Below are 17,897 nucleotides of genomic sequence, written 5' to 3' on the forward strand. Positions count from 1 at the left end.
TGCAGGGGTTTTTCTTTAAATCAGAAAAATTTTTGTCACTTTACTCTGATTTTAAAAATAATCACAAGGTTAATTCGTTTGAAACCAACCCATACATATTGACAGGGACTAGTACATGTGTGTAATACAAGCAACCCCTGTCCCCCTGCCCTGGAAGTGTTGGATAACTGAAGTAATGACAGTTTTTAAGTAATGCGATAAAATAAACTAAGTGGTTTGAAGGGAAAAGTCTGATAGAGTTATATAGATTTGCTATAATGGCAACCTTAAAGTTAATGTAGTAAAATAAATGATCAGGCCAAGAGCAGAAATCTTAATTTAGTTATCCTTTTGACCAAGTTAAAGTTTATTTAGAACCCAAAATCTTAAGCAAGGAGAGAATATGGTAAATAAATGCATGAATGAAGCAAAGCTAATGAATGTGGATGGCACAGGAGGAGCAGGGACATGCAGGGGAGCAGGACCAGGGACAGCAGGGCACAGAGACAGAGTCAGGCCACCGACCTAAAGATGGGAGCCACATCCGTGCAGCTAGACAGACTCCAACGACTCACACAGACAGAGGAGAAAGGGTTAGTAACACAGAAAACAACATGGGCAAGACAGAGTAGAGAAGAAGGTGAGGAGTGGAGAAACTGAGTTAAATTATTATTAAAAATGATATCTATAAATTAGAGAAAACCGATAAGTCTTAATTTTGGTTTTAGAGGTATCAAGAGAGTTTGCCACCCTGATTAGTGGCATGAATTGGGAGCCAATGAAGGGAAGCCAGAACAAGTGTAATGTGGTCAAACTCCTTGGTTCTTCCAGGTTTTGACGTCAGCCCAAGGCACACTCTATCATGGGTCGATAAGCGCGTTGCCTTGGTAGTGCCGGTGTTGTTCAGATAAAAAGATAAAGATAAAATTTCATTCATTGAATTCAAAATTACTTTAAATGTGATGTGATGTGGACTAGAGAAATGCTGGTGAAAATTATGATAAATGGAAAAAATAGTCAAAATTCAAGCCAAATTGAATGCACTTTATTGATGAATTTTAACAATATAGCACCGTTTTATTCAATGTTGAAAACATAAAAAAAAGGTGTTAAGACCTTTTAGTTACAACGTTATGGCTAATAATCAGATCTTTTTTGTTTGTTTGTTTGTTTGTTTTTTCAAAATATCGATTACATTTGCACTTCCGGGATCTATGAGCCACCACCCACGTCTTTGAATCCGTGTGTCCACCACGACACGGATCCTAATTGACTTTCAGTGGATACTGTTTGCGTGGTGACCACACGGAATTTAACACATTACGTGCAAGGAACATGCAATGCGAATGAGGACATCCACCTCGAAGCTGCTTCGTGCCAGTGAAAGCGATACAGACCCCTCAGGCCATGACAGAGGTGTCATTCAACCTGTTGTAAGTCCATGTACCATCACAAAACTTCTGAAAATATTATATGAATATTATATGAAGTTACTTAGTGTTGGTTTAATATTATTATCATTAACCCGTGTCCGGGTCAAAAATAACCCACAGTCATTTTCTATGTGACTTTATCCTGAGTGAGTGTTTCTTTGTTGTATCTTTTGAAATCAATTTATTTTATGATTGAATCTTCCAAATAGGGGCGGCTGTAGCTCAGTGGGTAGAGCAGGTGACCAGCGACCAGATGGTCCAGAAGGTCGCTGGTTCAAACCTGGGCGGAACCCTGGGCGGAACTGAGCTACATGCTGAAGTGTCCTTGAGCAAGATACTGAACCCCAAAATTGCTCCTGACGCACAGTTGGCACCTTGTGTGGCAGCCTCCGCCATCAGAAAGGGCCCTGCGATGAGCAGGGTCATTTAAACCTAATGAATTATGCACAATTATGTTTAATGAATCATCAAATGTTTCTTTAGGTAAACTTGGAATATTTGTAAAACAAGTAAATATGATTATGTGTGCTAAAAAAGAGGAATATTTACTGAAGTAAATGAGAAAATACATTGATTTAACTGATACGGCATTGAAACACTCCCACTGAAAATGAATGTGGGTCATTTTTGACCCATGTTGTACATTAGAGGGGTAGTGATACAAAATGTGTTTTTATTAAAAAAGTAAAATAAGGATGTTTTATGATCAAAAACAAGTTAATTGAGGAATTCTTGGAATACTATATGATCAAATTAATTTTAAAACTCAGTCGGGTAACTTTTGACCCATGTTGTGCATCAAAGGGTTAATTATTAGTAAGGGTATCGAAATTAATTCACGTCACTTGGCAACTGCAGATGCAGGAGACCCATTGACAGAACATGAACCCCCTCCTCTAGTTCGTTTTGTTGTGAACTTGAATGTCATCTTCTGTGAAGAAGACTGCAGTTACAAAAGAGAAACTAGATGGAAGGTTATTTTCTTTAAGTTTCCAATTGACTGAAGATATAAGTTATTGTTGCATTATGTTGTTAATAAATGTTTTAAATTTGACAATGTAGTGTGGTACATTGCGAACAAAGGTCAGATATTATATTGCATAAAAGTCTCGTCTAAAAATGGCACAGCAACCTGTGCTTTAAAAAAAATAAATGTAAAAATTGAGAATTGAATCGAACCGTGACCTTAGAATCGAAAATGTAATGGAATCGAGGATTTGGAGAATCATGACACCCCTAATTATTAGTTTAAAATATATTGGTCATTATGGACTAAATTTTGAAAACTGAGTCATTTTAATGACATACTAGTATAATTATATTGCTACATTTAAAATATATATATATATTTGCTGTTTTATTCCATTTAAATCCACTACCAGCCTCATACTCTTTTGTCTGACTCCTTTTACTGTGCATGCACAGCAGAGGGTAAAAAAAGAATGGAGGAAATGGAGGAGGGAGCGATGTGCTACCTCTTCTTTATCAAAGGCAGGCTCGGCACCAAGCTTTGTGTGGACTCCCAGACCTTCCCCTGCGAGTGTCACCCCGGGAAGGACACCTTTGGAAGATGAATGAATCATTCGGGCAAGGCCTTCAACGTGAAGCCCGTGGTGATGCAGTTGAACTTTCCAGATGGAGCCAAAGACACTGTCACTGTGAAACATTCCTTAATGATATATGGGCTAATTGTAATCACCAGACATCAGGATGACCAATTTCATTGCATAACATCCTTCTCCTAACTATAGTCTTTGTGTTGAATTGATTGCATATACATTTAATTTGAGGTCAAAGTGACTACTTTTTAATGGTTTCTAAGTGTTGTGCTAATAATTGTTATAACTTCCTGAGGTGGCTGCAATTGCTTCTTTTGTCCACTAGATGGAGGCAAGTGACCACATATTACAACAGTTTATCTGAGTTGAAGTGTAGGAACAAGCACATTCCCATTTGACCTTTGACCTTAACTGGCCTCTGATTGGTCACCTCCCTTCGTGATGCCTCAATCTAACCACTCTGTCTGTCTGTATGTCTGTCTGTCTGTCTGTCTGCCTGTCTTACTGCCTGCCTGTCTGTCTGTCTGTATGTCTGTCTGTCTGTATGTCTCTCTGCTGTCTCTCTGTCTGTCTGCTGTTTGCTGTCTCTCTGTCTGTCTGTCTGTCTGTCTGTACGTATGTCTTTGCCCCCTCCTGTGGCGGCCCAGGAGCACTGCAAAGAGCGACGCACTTAGTTTTTGTCGGTGGAAAACCGCTACTGCGAGCAGCACAGGCGATGCCTCACCATTAGTGATGCTCCAAGTGGGCTCAATGGCTGTTTTTACCCTCAATCTGGCACCTTACCATAACCAATCCTCCTTTTAATACCTGTCTGCCTGCAAGTCAGCCTGTCTGTCTGTCTGTCTGTCTGTATGTGTCTCTGCAAGTCTGTCTGTCTGTATGTCTGTCTGTCTGTCTTACTGCCTGTCTGTCTGTCTGTCTGTCTGCCTGCCTGCCTGTCTGTCTGTCTGTCTGTCTGTCTGTCTGTCTGTCTGTTTGTCTGTGTCAGTGTGTGAATTTGTTTCTTTTTGGAGGAATAGCTAATCACAGTTTATTTGCTCATGGTTCTTAAGCCCCTCTGCCAGACTAAGTTTTCAATCAATTGCACCTGCATATTGTGATACCATTTAACAAAGAGAAAACATGCTGCTGGATGTTACCAACGAAAATATCACACAAAACATCCAGAATTACCTCAGCAAGCGTGTCTACGGCCGGTGGCTGAGTCCTGCAGCGACCTGAAACGCTTGTGGTGCCCGACTCCACACCTCCGGAAGGGGAGGTCGCACGGACTCGGGCCTGGCGTCGTTGGAAAGCCGCTCCTCACTTTTGGGGGGGTGCACCTGCCTCCCATCCCTCTGGCACCTTCCTGCCAAAAGATATCGCGAGCCCAACTAAAACATACAGAAGAAAAACAGGTTAACCAAAGCAATGGCAGGGAATTCATACAAAATAACCCAAACCATAAAAAATATAAAAAACTAAAAAAATACAAAAACATAAAAAACTCAAAAAATAATTTAAAAAATAAAACAAATATAAAAACCTAAATATATGGTTAAATAAAAACCTAACAACAGAAGATGGGGATGGGGGACTTACCCTTCATAGTGGTGGAGAGTGCATCCCTGGGATCCACTTAGTGGTGAACAGATCAGTCCCCTAACCCTAACCCCCTGACCATAACCCTGACACTAACCCTAACCCAAAAAAACTAAAAAATTTAAAAACAACAAAAAAAACATGGATGACTGGATGGAAGTCCACTACAGGAGGAGGCACCGTAGGGACAGTCAACCCCAGTGGGATTGAGGTTTCGGCCGGTTGGATGGGTGGAAGGAGAGTGCAACCCCCTTCTCCTCTCGGAGAGGGTTTCAGGAAGCCTATCCTATCCACTCCAAATGGCCTGAAACATGCTCCTAAGCATGTTGTGGAACAAGGATTTTGCCTCTGACACTTAGTGAAATTTCATGCCAATTTCATCAAAATTTAATTTTTTGTATAGGTATGTATAGACTCCTAGTGCTCCTAAGCATGTTCTGGAGAAGATTTTTTCCAAAACACTTGGTGCAATTTTCACTCGCTCCCATTGACTTGAATGGGAAACTTCAATCACTCATTAATCTGGTAGCGAAGATAGTAGACACTTGCAACCTTGATGCATCAGATGGTTTGTGAGGGCGCTGAAAACAGCAGTCTTGGTCTCGACTCTCTACAACCTTCCCTTCCCGAGATATTCAAACCACGCACCGGAAGTAAGGTAGCTCCGGAAAGGAAGCTCATAAAGACTTGGGCACCATTGGAAAGCCCATGCACAACTATGGAGGGGTAGGAACTGGTTTCAAGTCTCTACGACATTCCTATAAACACTTATTCAAAAAAGTATAATCCTCAAAAGTATAATCGTGGCTATTACCCCTTAACCTTTCCACAGGGTGGAGAGTGCATCCCCGGGAAGCACGTATTGGTGCCCGGATCAGTCTCCTTCCCTAACCCCCTAACCCTCCAAAATATCAACAGTTTACTTACCTTAAAAAAAACTTGTATAAAAACCTACATAAACAATAAAAAATAAAGAAATAATAAAAAAACAAAAAACAATTCATATTTGGTTTCACAAGTTAAAAACAATTCAGTTCCATTCATAAGTTAAAATCAACACATTATACTTACCTTACTAAACGAAATACATTTATAAAAATTGATACTTACCTTACCACTTACCTTCTAACATTCACAGGGGGAGGGAAAATTGGAACCACGGGTATAAAAGGAGTGGCTCAAAGAAAAAGGAGCTGACTTTCAATCTGAAAACCAAAGGCGAAACATCACTTGAATAGACTGTCAAAACAAGCCAGCAATTACTTTTTCGTGTGCCCAGGCTTGAAGAAGACCAGAACTTGGTCGAAACGCCACCCTGGGCAAACATTTTTTCATTTTGCGCATTAAAAAACAAATTCAAATTTCATTTAGATACAAAATTCAATTCATAATTTCAAATATTAATCGATAAAAACATTAATTTTATAGATAACAATAATAATATGAATAAATAAATATATAGCTTACCTATAATTAATTAAATACACCATTTTCAAAGCCTAAGTGATGGAAGAGGGCTGGAAACAGGTACGTTACGGCCGAAGGAGTCGACGTAACCACCAGCCCAGCTGGGACCGCAGTATTGAGGCATCTGAGTTGATGGACTGTGCACCTTCCGTGCCCAGCTTCATCCAGCAAGGGTCCTCCTCACACCACAATGAGTCTTTGTGCCTCTCTTCAGGCCTCACAGGCCAGACTGCAGGCTTACAGAGGAACTAACAGAACATACATTAAAATGTGGAATTACAATGTTTATGTGAGAGCTTAATCTTTTTAATTCACCCCCCACCTGATAGTTTGGACTCAGCTGTGACCCCATCTGACTGCAAACACTGCACTTTTAATGTTATTTATACACCCCATGTTACCTACATGGTAACATGGAGTGTACATTATGATTTACCTGCTTTATTACTAAATTATTTATTTTCTTAAATACTGTATATATCATCCTATTTATTATTATCCATAGAATGTATTATATACCATATACCTTGCCTACTCTAAATTGTATCATATTATTTTCTTCCTTTATGATTTATCGTGATATATGCATGCTACATGGCAATATAGTTGTCTTATGTGGTTTCCTTATGCTTGACAAGGTTTTGAGTTGTTTTATGATTTTGTCTGACATGCTGTAGCACACAACCGCCTTTGCTCCAGATCTGGTTTCACCGCTGACCAACTTTTTTTGTATTCTGTTACTCTATAGGCTTCATAAATACACAGCTGCACTCGTGCACAACCGAACGATCCTCTATTTTCAACATGGGTGGTGTGGGTATGCGCAACCTTATGCAGGCATCTGCACCAGTGCACTGGACCCAGGGTTAGGGTTAGAACCACTACCCTAACCCAGGAAAGAGAACCTTGAACTCAAAACAAACGCACTTTAACCCTAACACCATAAGATAAAAATATGATCTACTTTATGCTTCTCACTGCTCAGCTGCTGCTGATGCACGTCATCCAGTGCATTACCTTTCATTCCCAATTTCAACTGCCCAGTCATCGGACTACCTGAACCTTTCTGACCAGCTATTTAATAAAACTGCATTTTACTGTACTTCTTGCTAGCCTGTTCCCTGAGTCTATTTTTTGTGCTTAACCAACACAACCAGACAAATATACACTTTGTACATAATGCCTGATATGGCTTTGCGCACAAACTCTAATTTGCCAAAGAAAACTTTGACAATGTGTAATTTATTAACTCTTATTTATTGATCTTGACATAATGTTTATGGTTTGTACATCACAACGGTCTACATTAATTGTTTTACTTCACTATCAAAGACAGTGACATCATAGTTGTTGTTCTACAGAAGTGCTGAAATACGAAGACCTGAAATATACAGACAACATAGATTGCATATTACATCTGCCAATACATTTCCATGTGATGTACTCTTATGAATAACTAGCTGGTAATATTGGACAATCTCCTGATCGGCTCTGTTTCTTGCAAATATACTTTTCATAAAACATATGACATACAGCTATACGATGATATTTCATAGTGGGCAGATTCTTTATTTTTTTCAGCTGGGAATACTTTTTCATGCTGGATGTGCACTGGTTTATTTACCAGTGCTTACTTACTACATATCAGTATTCATTTGGCAAACACACAACACACATCCATGAGTAAAATCATCACTGTCTGCAAAAGCAAATATCACCACACACACACTCAAACATGATTTTACAGAAATACACAAACAGTGAATCTACGGCGATGGTAATGATGTGTCTGAATAAAATCAACAAACCCAAGAGTTTCATGTGACACAGAGCACATTTAAATAGATCACAGCACTACAACTTCTGATATATTCCACAGCAGAGCAACAAAATTAGCACAACAAATGTGGTGCAAAGAAGGTATAGTTTTTCTATTTTTTTCTTCTGCTTTTTGTAGGAGTAGACATGTAGAGATTGCAACATTCCCAATAAATTATAAATAATTATTTTTTCTTTCAAAGACAACAAAAAATGTCAGTTCCAGAAAAGGGCAGACCACACTATCACATCATGCTTATTAATTTTCAGTTATGCTGGGAATATTACTATTTTATTACCATGACTTTCAGTTTCAACTACCAGAGAAAGCCTGGTGTTGTCCTGCAGGCAGACTGCAGCAGGTTATAAGGTGTTTTTCAGTGGGTGGCTACATGTTGACTGCACAGCTTGGACACTGATGTCTGAAGCGTCTACAAATTTTTTCCACCAGCTGAAGAGACTTCTTACTCCAAACGTTGGGTAAAGTTTTCTGGGAAAAGTCCTTTATGAGCACCAACTCCGTGTGCTAACCAGTCACTTTCTTTGACCCCTGTGAGCCAGCCGGCATCCTGCAAGAAACATAACATCAATACCAGCCTCAACCTCAATTTTAATGACTTCTAATTACTGACTCTAACAACTAATAATTACAAAATTTTAAATGTCACCAGCTGTTCTCACCTGATCCTCTACTGAAGCTGTGGGAACCACCAACACCACATCACCTCTCTTCAGCTCAAGTTCATCTGAATTTGCAGCTTCAAAGTCATGCATCGTCTCCACCTGTAGGCAGAAAAACACCAACACTTTTTCTGGCAAGAGAATGAAAATGTTGACCACTTCTGTAAAAAAAAAAAATGCATACAGAGAGTGTGTATTTCTTTATCTTGCAGCTTTAAAGGTTCTCAGTTAATGTCTGGAACAAGTCCCACCTTGTAGATAAAGTCATCAGGGAGTCCCGACACACCACCAGACGGACTCATGTGTTTCATGGTCTGGTTCTCAGCTATCACATCATTGTCACTGATGGTGGTGGGAGAAATTATGTCAGCATCACGGTCATCATCACCTTCGTTACTGGAGGCGGGCTCAATCACCACCGAGGGGATAGGCATCTTTTCCTGCAGAGGAGACGTGGCAGTTGGCTCTCACATTAATAATGTTTTATTTTCTCTCACAAAAACATGTGTAACAGACAGATGACATGACATACCAGAAATAAACTACTAAAAGAATATTGTCTGTGTTTTAATGTAATATGTGCTAATTTCACCAAAATCCCTAATTTGTTCTGCTGTTTGCAAGTACCATTCTTGGCATTGGGAGTGGCGCATTTATTAGTGTTATGGCGGCCTCTACTGATCGTGAGTGGATGTACTGCGTAATTTCCGGTCTCTCGTCAGTCTGCACTGAGCTCAACTGCAAGAGGTATGTATTTAAGGCAGCTCGTCCATACATTAAAATTACAAAGTTCTAATGCTGATTTAAGAGTATAGAGTGGTTTACTTTTTCTTAATATCATTAGGCCAGATAAACCACGTATTTTTCTGTTGTATATGCTGCTTGTAAAGTGAGCTTTGACAGTTTGAGAGAGCTAGCTAAACACGTTTCTGATGTGCTTCGAACAGGAATAAACCCTGAGTTCAACCAATGTGCCTGTGTCCAGCCTCCGATAACGGACCAGAACACAACGCAGTGTGGTCGGGTTTGCAGACCGTCCCAGCTACACATGTACAAAACAAAAATGTATGCACATACAGATGATTATTTAAAAAATTCCATAAATACATTTCTATCTTAAATAAGTATATAATATGTAGGAATTCTGCATTAAAATGTTTACAAATAACTTGACCTTTGTTCAATTTGTTGTTGAGTTGTGTACTTACGTTATTCCAAATATTTCCAACAATGTTCAAACCACTGAAATCCACAAGTTCACTCAAGGTAATGGTGCGCTTCATTTGGTCGCTCGACGCTAACAGTGGGTAACCCTAAAAATTTTAAAGCATTACCTCGTCTGTGCTGATTTGTGCCTGAGTCACATCAGATGGATTTTCGTCAGCAGTGGTCGTTTAGTGGTTTATTCACCACAAGTGGAAGAATCATTTGTGTTCATTGGAATTACTCACATAGTGTTCATCCGCCTAGTCAATTCTATCTACTCACCCCATGTTATTTTTTCTACTTTAAAATGACCACATTTTTGAAGTAGGATGTGTTTTACAGGTTGATTATTATATTTGATTATATGTGTTAAAGGTTCATACACAGGATGCTTATTGATTAATCAGTTTAAATTTCTATTTCTCTTAACAACTTTAATTTTGATTGATTGACTAAACAGGAGATGTTTTCTCTGACATCTGACAATCATGATACATTGTTTTGCTTTTGGAAGATGTTTTAGTGATTAAAATCTTGACTGCTAAAATTGATTATGCTGAGTTTGAGTGAGTTATTTTCTTTTGTCTTAATGGTTATTAATTATAGATTATTGATAATTCATGAGATGATAGTTACCGATGGAGCTGCTTCACCTGGAGATGTTGTGGTTTCCTCAGCAGGAGACATCTGTGTGTAGAAAGAAATGAATTCATTGAACAGGAATATACCACAGTATCTTTTAGTTTACAGTCACCTTTATGATTAGTACAGATAAAACATCAATGTAAGCTTGGTGTATTATGAACAAAGATAAATTTGGATCAGAAATAGACAGTCATTCTTAACATTTGACAAGAGTCAAGTGTTACGGAGGTGTGAAATTAAGAATGGTGTCATTATCTTAAGATTAAGACATTCAACAAACGTGGGCTATTTAGAGAATAACTACACTGTTATATAAATAACACACATTAACCCTCAATGTAATGAACTACAAACCATAGCAAAATTAATCAAATAATATAAGACTCATGCAGGTTGCACCAGTTAGGATTAAGTGACTCAGTCGATGTTGCTTTGCATCACTTTACCTGTTAAACCTGCTTCTCATTGATCCCTTTATTTCTAGTGTTTAACGAATAGTATTAGATCTGTAATCTGACTGCACATCTCAATCAGTTACACTCAAAATTGTAGTGAATTAATCAATCTTTATAATAAACTAAGTTATCATTTTATTTAGTATTCTTAATGAAGACTTTGCTCATGAAATAACGTTGTCAAAACCTCCACCCGTATGCAAATAATTCCAACAATGGAGTCAATTAATTTATTGTTGATGATTTAAACGTTATGATGACGATGACAATAACAGTGATGGTGATGATGGTCATGACAATGACGACGGTGATGATGATGTGATGATAATAATGATGGTGATGATAATAATGATGGTGATGATCATAATGATGGTGATGGTTATGATGATGGTGATGATGGTCATGACGATGATGACGGTGATGATGATGGTGGTTATGATGGTGATGATGATGATGGTCATGATGATGGTGATGATGACGGTGATGTTGATGGTCATGACGATGATGGTGATGATGGTGATGGTTATGATGATGGTGATGGTTATGATGATGATGATGATGTGATGATAATAATGATGGTTATGATGATGGTGGTGATGATGGTGATGGTGCTGATGGTGATGATGATGATCATAATGATGTTATGATGATGGTTATGATGATGATGGTGATGATGGTCATGACGATGATGATGGTGATGATGGTGATGATGATGATGATAATGATGGTGGTGATGATAGCTGCAGTGTCGTTACTGAGTTATTGTGATGTCCACTCACAGCAGACTTCTCCTCCTTTGTGCTGCCAGAACATTCTGCTGCATCTTCCTCACCAGCAGGAGGAGCTGCATCTTCCTCACCAGCAGGAGGAGCTGCATCTTCCTCACCAGCAGGAGGAGCTGCATCTTCCTTGTCAGCAGGAGGAGCTGCAGGTTCCTCGCCAGCAGGAGGAGCTTCAACTTCCTCCATCTCTCCTCCAACAGGGGAAGCTGCATGTTTGTCTACCTCTCCTCCAGCAGGTGGAGCTGTAGATTCCTCACCAACAGGGGGAGTTGGAGGCTTGTCTTGTTCCTCAGCAGTTTCTGTCTCTGAGGCTTCAGGAGCCTCAGCTGATTCAGCATTAGCTTCGTTCTTTTGCAAAAAAAGATGGTGGTCAACCCTAAAACTGTTCACATTTGGCACTTTGGCCACTGACCTTTGGCATCACATTTAACACAATGCATATAATTCTAAGCAAGTACCCACATGGACCATTTATTCATACTACTCTACCAGCATCTAATAGTTACTATTATACTAAAGACAAAGAAAAAGTTAAAATATATACAGTATTTAAGTAAAAAAAACCTGTTGACCAAACAGCAAGAAGAAATAAAGTTCACACAAATGTTTAAAAAACACTGTTGAGAAACACATTAACGGATAAACGTCTTCAAAAGAAACTAAGAAATGAACACAGCATTCTGAATGGCAGACATGTCACCTTCACAAAATATTGCACATGATGTACTGAACTTACCATGTTATCAAAATCAGCAAAAAATGATGGGGCAGTGGCATCCTTCACAATGCATGTGTTAAAAATAAAGAAGAGTCACAACCGTCAGTCAGGACCCAGAAATACATGAATATTTAGCATTCACAGAAAAAAAGAACATTTAGAGATTATTATGATACAGGACAGCTGGAAGGCTGCAGCAAACAATTAAACCCATTTTGACTGGATAAAATCTATAGTTCTTGTGGACTGAATTAGATCTCAATAATCTGTATCTCTGAAAAGTGCAAATTTCATCTGGACAATGGCTGCAAATTTAAGTTTAGTTTCAAAAATTACCTGTGAAAATCCATTAAATGCATCAGTGGCCTGAATCAAATTGCAAAGACAAAGAATCAGTGTTAAAAAGCCTTCCGGTCATATAATTATATGAGTTGTAGAGATGGATTTAACTTCAAAATGAAATTATGGAATGAACGAGCAGATAAAGCAAGCAAGAGGAGAGGTGGGAGGAGCTCAGGCTGGGATCCAGGTTTTAGGAGAAATACTTTCACGTTGTTTCTCAATCTGTGGGAGGATAGAAGGCAGGAAAGGGTTTTCGTTTATTTCTAGTCTACTCTATGCTAAAATCTACCACACTGAAGAGGAGAGGAAGTCAAGTACCTCTTCTTTTTCTGTATCTAGCTCTTGGTACAACTTTCCAAATCTCCGGTTTGCAGCTTCATCTTCGGACATGTCTGAATTTTCTGGTTCTTTGTGAATTCTGGGAACGTTTACATCTTTAATTCCTCCTGCTGCTGAGGCAGATGCAGAGTTTCGAGTGATAGAAGAGCTGAAGCCACTGCTGTCACTAACTTCCTGCCAGGATGTGGTGTTGGAGGCAGGACCCTCAGTCCCTGAAGAGGCTGCTGGGAAACTGTTGGTAAAAGGGTCTATATCCCACCCACTTCTTCCATCCCCAGTGGCCACAACCCCACCTTCTCCTGAGGTCTCAGCAAATGGATCAAATTCAAAACCATCCCTATTGTCTCCAAACTGTGTTTCAGCTGAGGGATCTGAATCAAACGCACCTCTTCCCTGCGTTTCAGCAAAAGGATCTGAATCAAACGCACCTCCTCCCTGTGTTTCAGCAAAAGGATCTGAATCAAACGCACCTCCTCCCTGCGTTTCAGCAAAAGGATCTGAATCAAACGCACCTCCTCCCTGCGTTTCAGCAAAAGGATCTGAATCAAACGCACCTCCTCTCTGTGTTTCAGCAAAAGGATCTGAATCAAACGCACCTCCTCCCTGTGTTTCAATGAAAGGATCTGAATCAAACGCACCTACTCCCTGTGTTTCAGCTGAGAGAACTGAATCAAACGCACCTCCTCCCTGTGTTTCAGCTGAGAGAAATGAATCAAACGCACCTCCTCCCTGTGTTTCAGCTGAGAGAACTGAATCAAACGCACCTCCTCCCTGTGTTTCAGCAAAAGGATCTGAATCAAACGCACCTCCTCCCTGTGTTTCAGCAAAAGGATCTGAATCAAACGCACCTCCTCCCTGTGTTTCAGCAAAAGTATCTGAATCAAACGCACCTCCTCCCTGTGTGTCAGCTGAGAGAACTGAATCAAACGCACCTCCTCCCTGTGTTTCAGCTGAGAGAACTGAATCAAACGCACCTCCTCCCTGTGTTTCAGCTGAGAGAACTGAATCAAACGCACCTCCTCCCTGTGTTTCAGATGTACAGACTCTTACACCTTCTTTCTCTGCAGATTCTGAATGACTTCTGTCAACTGAAATGAGATCACTTTGTTTGCCTGGCAGCTCATTTTCAGCTGGACACTCTCTGTCTGCTTCATCGCTCTCTGGTAAAACTTGTTCTACACCATCATGTCCACCTCCCCACCCATCTGAGGTGTTCACTGGAGGATGATTTTCATATGAAAGTTCATCATCTGCACTTGCCCAACCTCCCCCCTGTCCTCCATCACCCCACTCCTCAGCTGTCTCATATTCAGACCCAGACCCATCCGGAGACCTTGACCACTTGTCTCCTCTATCCTCTGTGCTGTCCTCAATCTCTTCACCATACTCATTGGTGAATATAAGTCCTGGGGTGGACTTCCTGCGGTGTTCCTGCCCTGAATCTGAAACCTGTTCTGTCTTATCCTCATCACCTCTGATGGCAGAAGGAGGAATATTGGAGTTAGTTTGAAAGTCCCAGCTGCTAACCTCGTCTCCTGCTGCTGTGGCTGCCTCACTGTCGTGAGGAGGTGTAGTTGTGTCTCCACCCGGCTGCAAGCTGTCAGCCTGGGGCCAGCCCTGAGCCCCACCCTGTGCCCTGCCCTGTGCCCCCTCTGGCCCTACAGCAACAGGGGCCTCAGCTCCTGAGGCAGCAGAGGCCTCGGCTCCTGAGGCAGCAGGGGCCCTGGCTCCTGAAGCGGCATCTCCATTTGCTGGCATTGAACCAAAGTCAGCGGACCAGTCTGCAACGAAGCCGGCGTCTGCAGCCTGCTTGGGAGAGGCAGGGAATGGGTTAACGTTTGACCCCCCCTGCTGTAAAGCCACAGTCAGACTGGAGGGAGTGCATATTCAAGACAAAGAATGAAGACACAGACTGATCTGACAGATCATTATTATGATTATTCAACTATTATATGTTAAGTTATATATAACTAATGTGGTTATAACTATTATTGTTGTTAGTGTTTACTTTGGCAATAAAAGTCTTTTTATGCCAATAAAGCTCACTAAATTGAATATGATCTTCAGATTCCCTGTGAATTCTGGGTAAATTATTCATCACCTGACATTAAAGTCACGTGCATCAATTATGTCATGAGTCACTAATCGGTTTCCATTGCATTCAGGTTTTTTAACATTCTAACGTGATGACATTAATGTGCAGAGCGAACATGCGAATATAAGTGAATAAGTTCATGTGCAGAGCGAACATGTGAACATAAGTGAATAAGTTAATGTGCAGAGCGAACATGTGAACATAAGTGAATAAGTTAATGTGCAGAGCGAACATGTGAACATAAGTGAATAAGTTAATGTGCAGAGTGAACATGTGAACATAAGTGAATAAGTTAATGTGCAGAGCGAACATGTGAACATAAGTGAATAAGTTCATGTGCAGAGCGAACATGTGAACATAAGTGAATAAGTTCATGTGCAGAGTGAACATGTGAATATAAGTGAATATAAGTGAATAAGTTAATGTACAGAGTGAACATGTGAACATAAGTGAATAAGTTAATGTGCAGAGTGAACATGTGAATATAAGTGAATATAAGTGAATAAGTTAATGTACAGAGTGAACATGTGAACATAAGTGAATAAGTTAATGTGCAGAGTGAACATGTGAATATAAGTGAATATAAGTGAATAAGTTAATGTACAGAGTGAACATGTGAACATAAGTGAATAAGTTAATGTGCAGAGTGAACGTGAATATAAGTGAATATAAGTGAATAAGTTAATGTGCAGAGTGAACATGTGAATATAAGTGAATAAGTTAATGTGCAGAGCGAACATGTGAATTTAAGTGAATAATTTAATGTGCAGAGCAAACGTGAATATAAGTGAATAAGTTAATGTGCAGAGAGCGAACATATGAATATAAGTGAATAAGTTAATGTGCAGAGCGAACATGTGAATATAAGTGATTAAGTTAATGTGCAGGGCGAACATGTGAATATAAGTGATTAAGTTAATGTGCAGAGTGAACATGTGAATATAAGTGATTAAGTTAATGTGCAGGGTGAACATGTGAATATAAGTGATTAAGTTAATGTGCAGGGTGAACATGTGAATATAAGTGATTAAGTTAATGTGCAGGGCGAACATATGAATATCGGTGATTAAGTTAATGTGCAGCGTGAACATGTGAATATAAGTGATTAAGTTAATGTGCAGGGTGAACATGTGAATATAAATGATTAAGTTAATGTGCAGGGTGAACATGTGAATATAAGTGATTAAGTTAATGTGCAGGATGAACATGTGAATATAAGTGATTAAGTTAATGTGCAGGGTGAACATGAACATAAGTGAATAAGTCAATGTGCAGAGCGAACATGTTAACATAAGTGAATAAGTTAATGTGCAGAGCGAACATGTGAACATAAGTGAATAAGTTAATGTGCAGAGTGAACATGTGAACATAAGTGAATATAAGTGAATAAGTTAATGTGCAGAGCGAACATGTGAACATAAGTGAATAAGTTAATGTGCAGAGCGAACATGTGAACATAAGTGAATAAGTTAATGTGCAGAGCGAACATGTGAATATAAGTGAATAAGTTAATGTGCAGAGCGAACATGTGAACATAAGTGAATAAGTTAATGTGCAGAGTGAACATGTGAATATAAGTGAATATAAGTGAATAAGTTAATGTGCAGAGCGAACATGTGAACATAAGTGAATAAGTTAATGTGCAGAGCGAACATGTGAATATAAGTGAATAAGTTAATGTGCAGAGCGAACATGTGAATATAAGTGAATAAGTTAATGTGCAGAGCCAACATGTGAACATAAGTGAATAAGTTAATGTGCAGAGTGAACATGTGAATATAAGTGAATATAAGTGAATAAGTTAATGTGCAGAGCGAACATGTGAATATAAGTGAATAAGTTAATGTGCAGGGTGAACATGTGAATATAAGTGATTAAATTAATGTGCAGAGCGAACATGTGAATATAAGTGAATAAGTTAATGTGCAGGGTGAACATGTGAATATAAGTGAATAAGTAAATGTGCAGGGTGAACATGTGAATATAAGTGAATAAGTAAATGTGCAGGGTGAACATGTGTAGTCAGTGAGTTCTCTTCATCACTGATTGATCAGGTGTTTGTGATGATGACAAACAGAACAGATGTGACTTACCGGCTGAGCTGTTTGGGCATTTGCCTTAAAAGCAAACAACAGAAAGTAATTTAAAAAGAAAAAAGTTCATATCTTCAGAGACAACCACATAAAGTATTCATTTGTTACAGTTACTGGAACAACTTCACTTTTTAATTCTCCCTCTCCTCACCAAATAAGTGACATTAATGAAGTACTGTAGTAATGAATTACTGTAATCACATTACATTTGTCTGTAATTTAGTAATGTGAAATCTTACTGTTCCTAAATTGAGTAATCACAATACAGTTAATACTTGCTTTTCATCAGTTCTTTCATTATCTGCATAATGTGCTGATAGAACAAATTCTATATATGTTTTTTCATGCAAACTTGCACAACAATCTCCTAACCTCCTGATATAAAAATCAACACAGCGGCGCCGGCAGTGCGCCCACACAGAAACTCTGGCCAGTCTGACTCTAATGAGGAACAGATGCTGTTAAATGCTGTTAATGTTAATTTTAAAGAGCATAAAAGAAATATCTTCTGTATGTCCTCCTCATTATAGGCCTGACATGTGAGCATATGTAAATTTTAACATTATTTTCTCAACTGGCAATGATGTGACAATGAATGATGAGAGTGACGCAAATGCAATGTCAGTGGTGTGACAAGTAATTAATGAGTAATGTGTAATAGATTACTTTTGTGAGTAACAACTCTCTACACTGGTCTTGAAAAG

At 39.2% G+C, this 17,897-nt stretch overlaps 1 protein-coding gene across 3 annotated transcripts in view; it reads right to left on the minus strand.

The window, feature by feature from the left end:
- Positions 1 to 7,399: 7,399 nt before the first annotated feature.
- amph (amphiphysin) overlaps positions 7,400 to 17,897 on the minus strand; it is a 57,496-nt gene continuing 46,998 nt past the window's right edge. Inside the window, exons 16-23 of one of the 3 annotated variants that reach the window (XM_073491745.1) lie at positions 17,194 to 17,217; positions 14,533 to 14,811; positions 12,661 to 12,690; positions 12,343 to 12,384; positions 10,361 to 10,411; positions 8,770 to 8,958; positions 8,519 to 8,620; positions 7,400 to 8,406 (exon numbers count right to left, since the gene is read on the minus strand). In XM_073491745.1, coding sequence (XP_073347846.1) covers positions 8,302 to 8,406; positions 8,519 to 8,620; positions 8,770 to 8,958; positions 10,361 to 10,411; positions 12,343 to 12,384; positions 12,661 to 12,690; positions 14,533 to 14,811; positions 17,194 to 17,217 — 822 coding nt within the window. In that variant the 3' untranslated portion in view covers positions 7,400 to 8,301. The remainder of the gene's footprint in view (positions 8,407 to 8,518; positions 8,621 to 8,769; positions 8,959 to 10,360; positions 10,412 to 12,342; positions 12,385 to 12,660; positions 12,691 to 14,532; positions 14,812 to 17,193; positions 17,218 to 17,897) is intronic. The other 2 variants (XM_073491746.1, XM_073491747.1) reach the window with 2 other exon arrangements.

The sequence above is a fragment of the Pagrus major genome, chromosome 21 (genome assembly GCF_040436345.1).
Source record: "Pagrus major chromosome 21, Pma_NU_1.0".
NCBI classification, from domain to species: domain Eukaryota; kingdom Metazoa; phylum Chordata; class Actinopteri; order Spariformes; family Sparidae; genus Pagrus; species Pagrus major.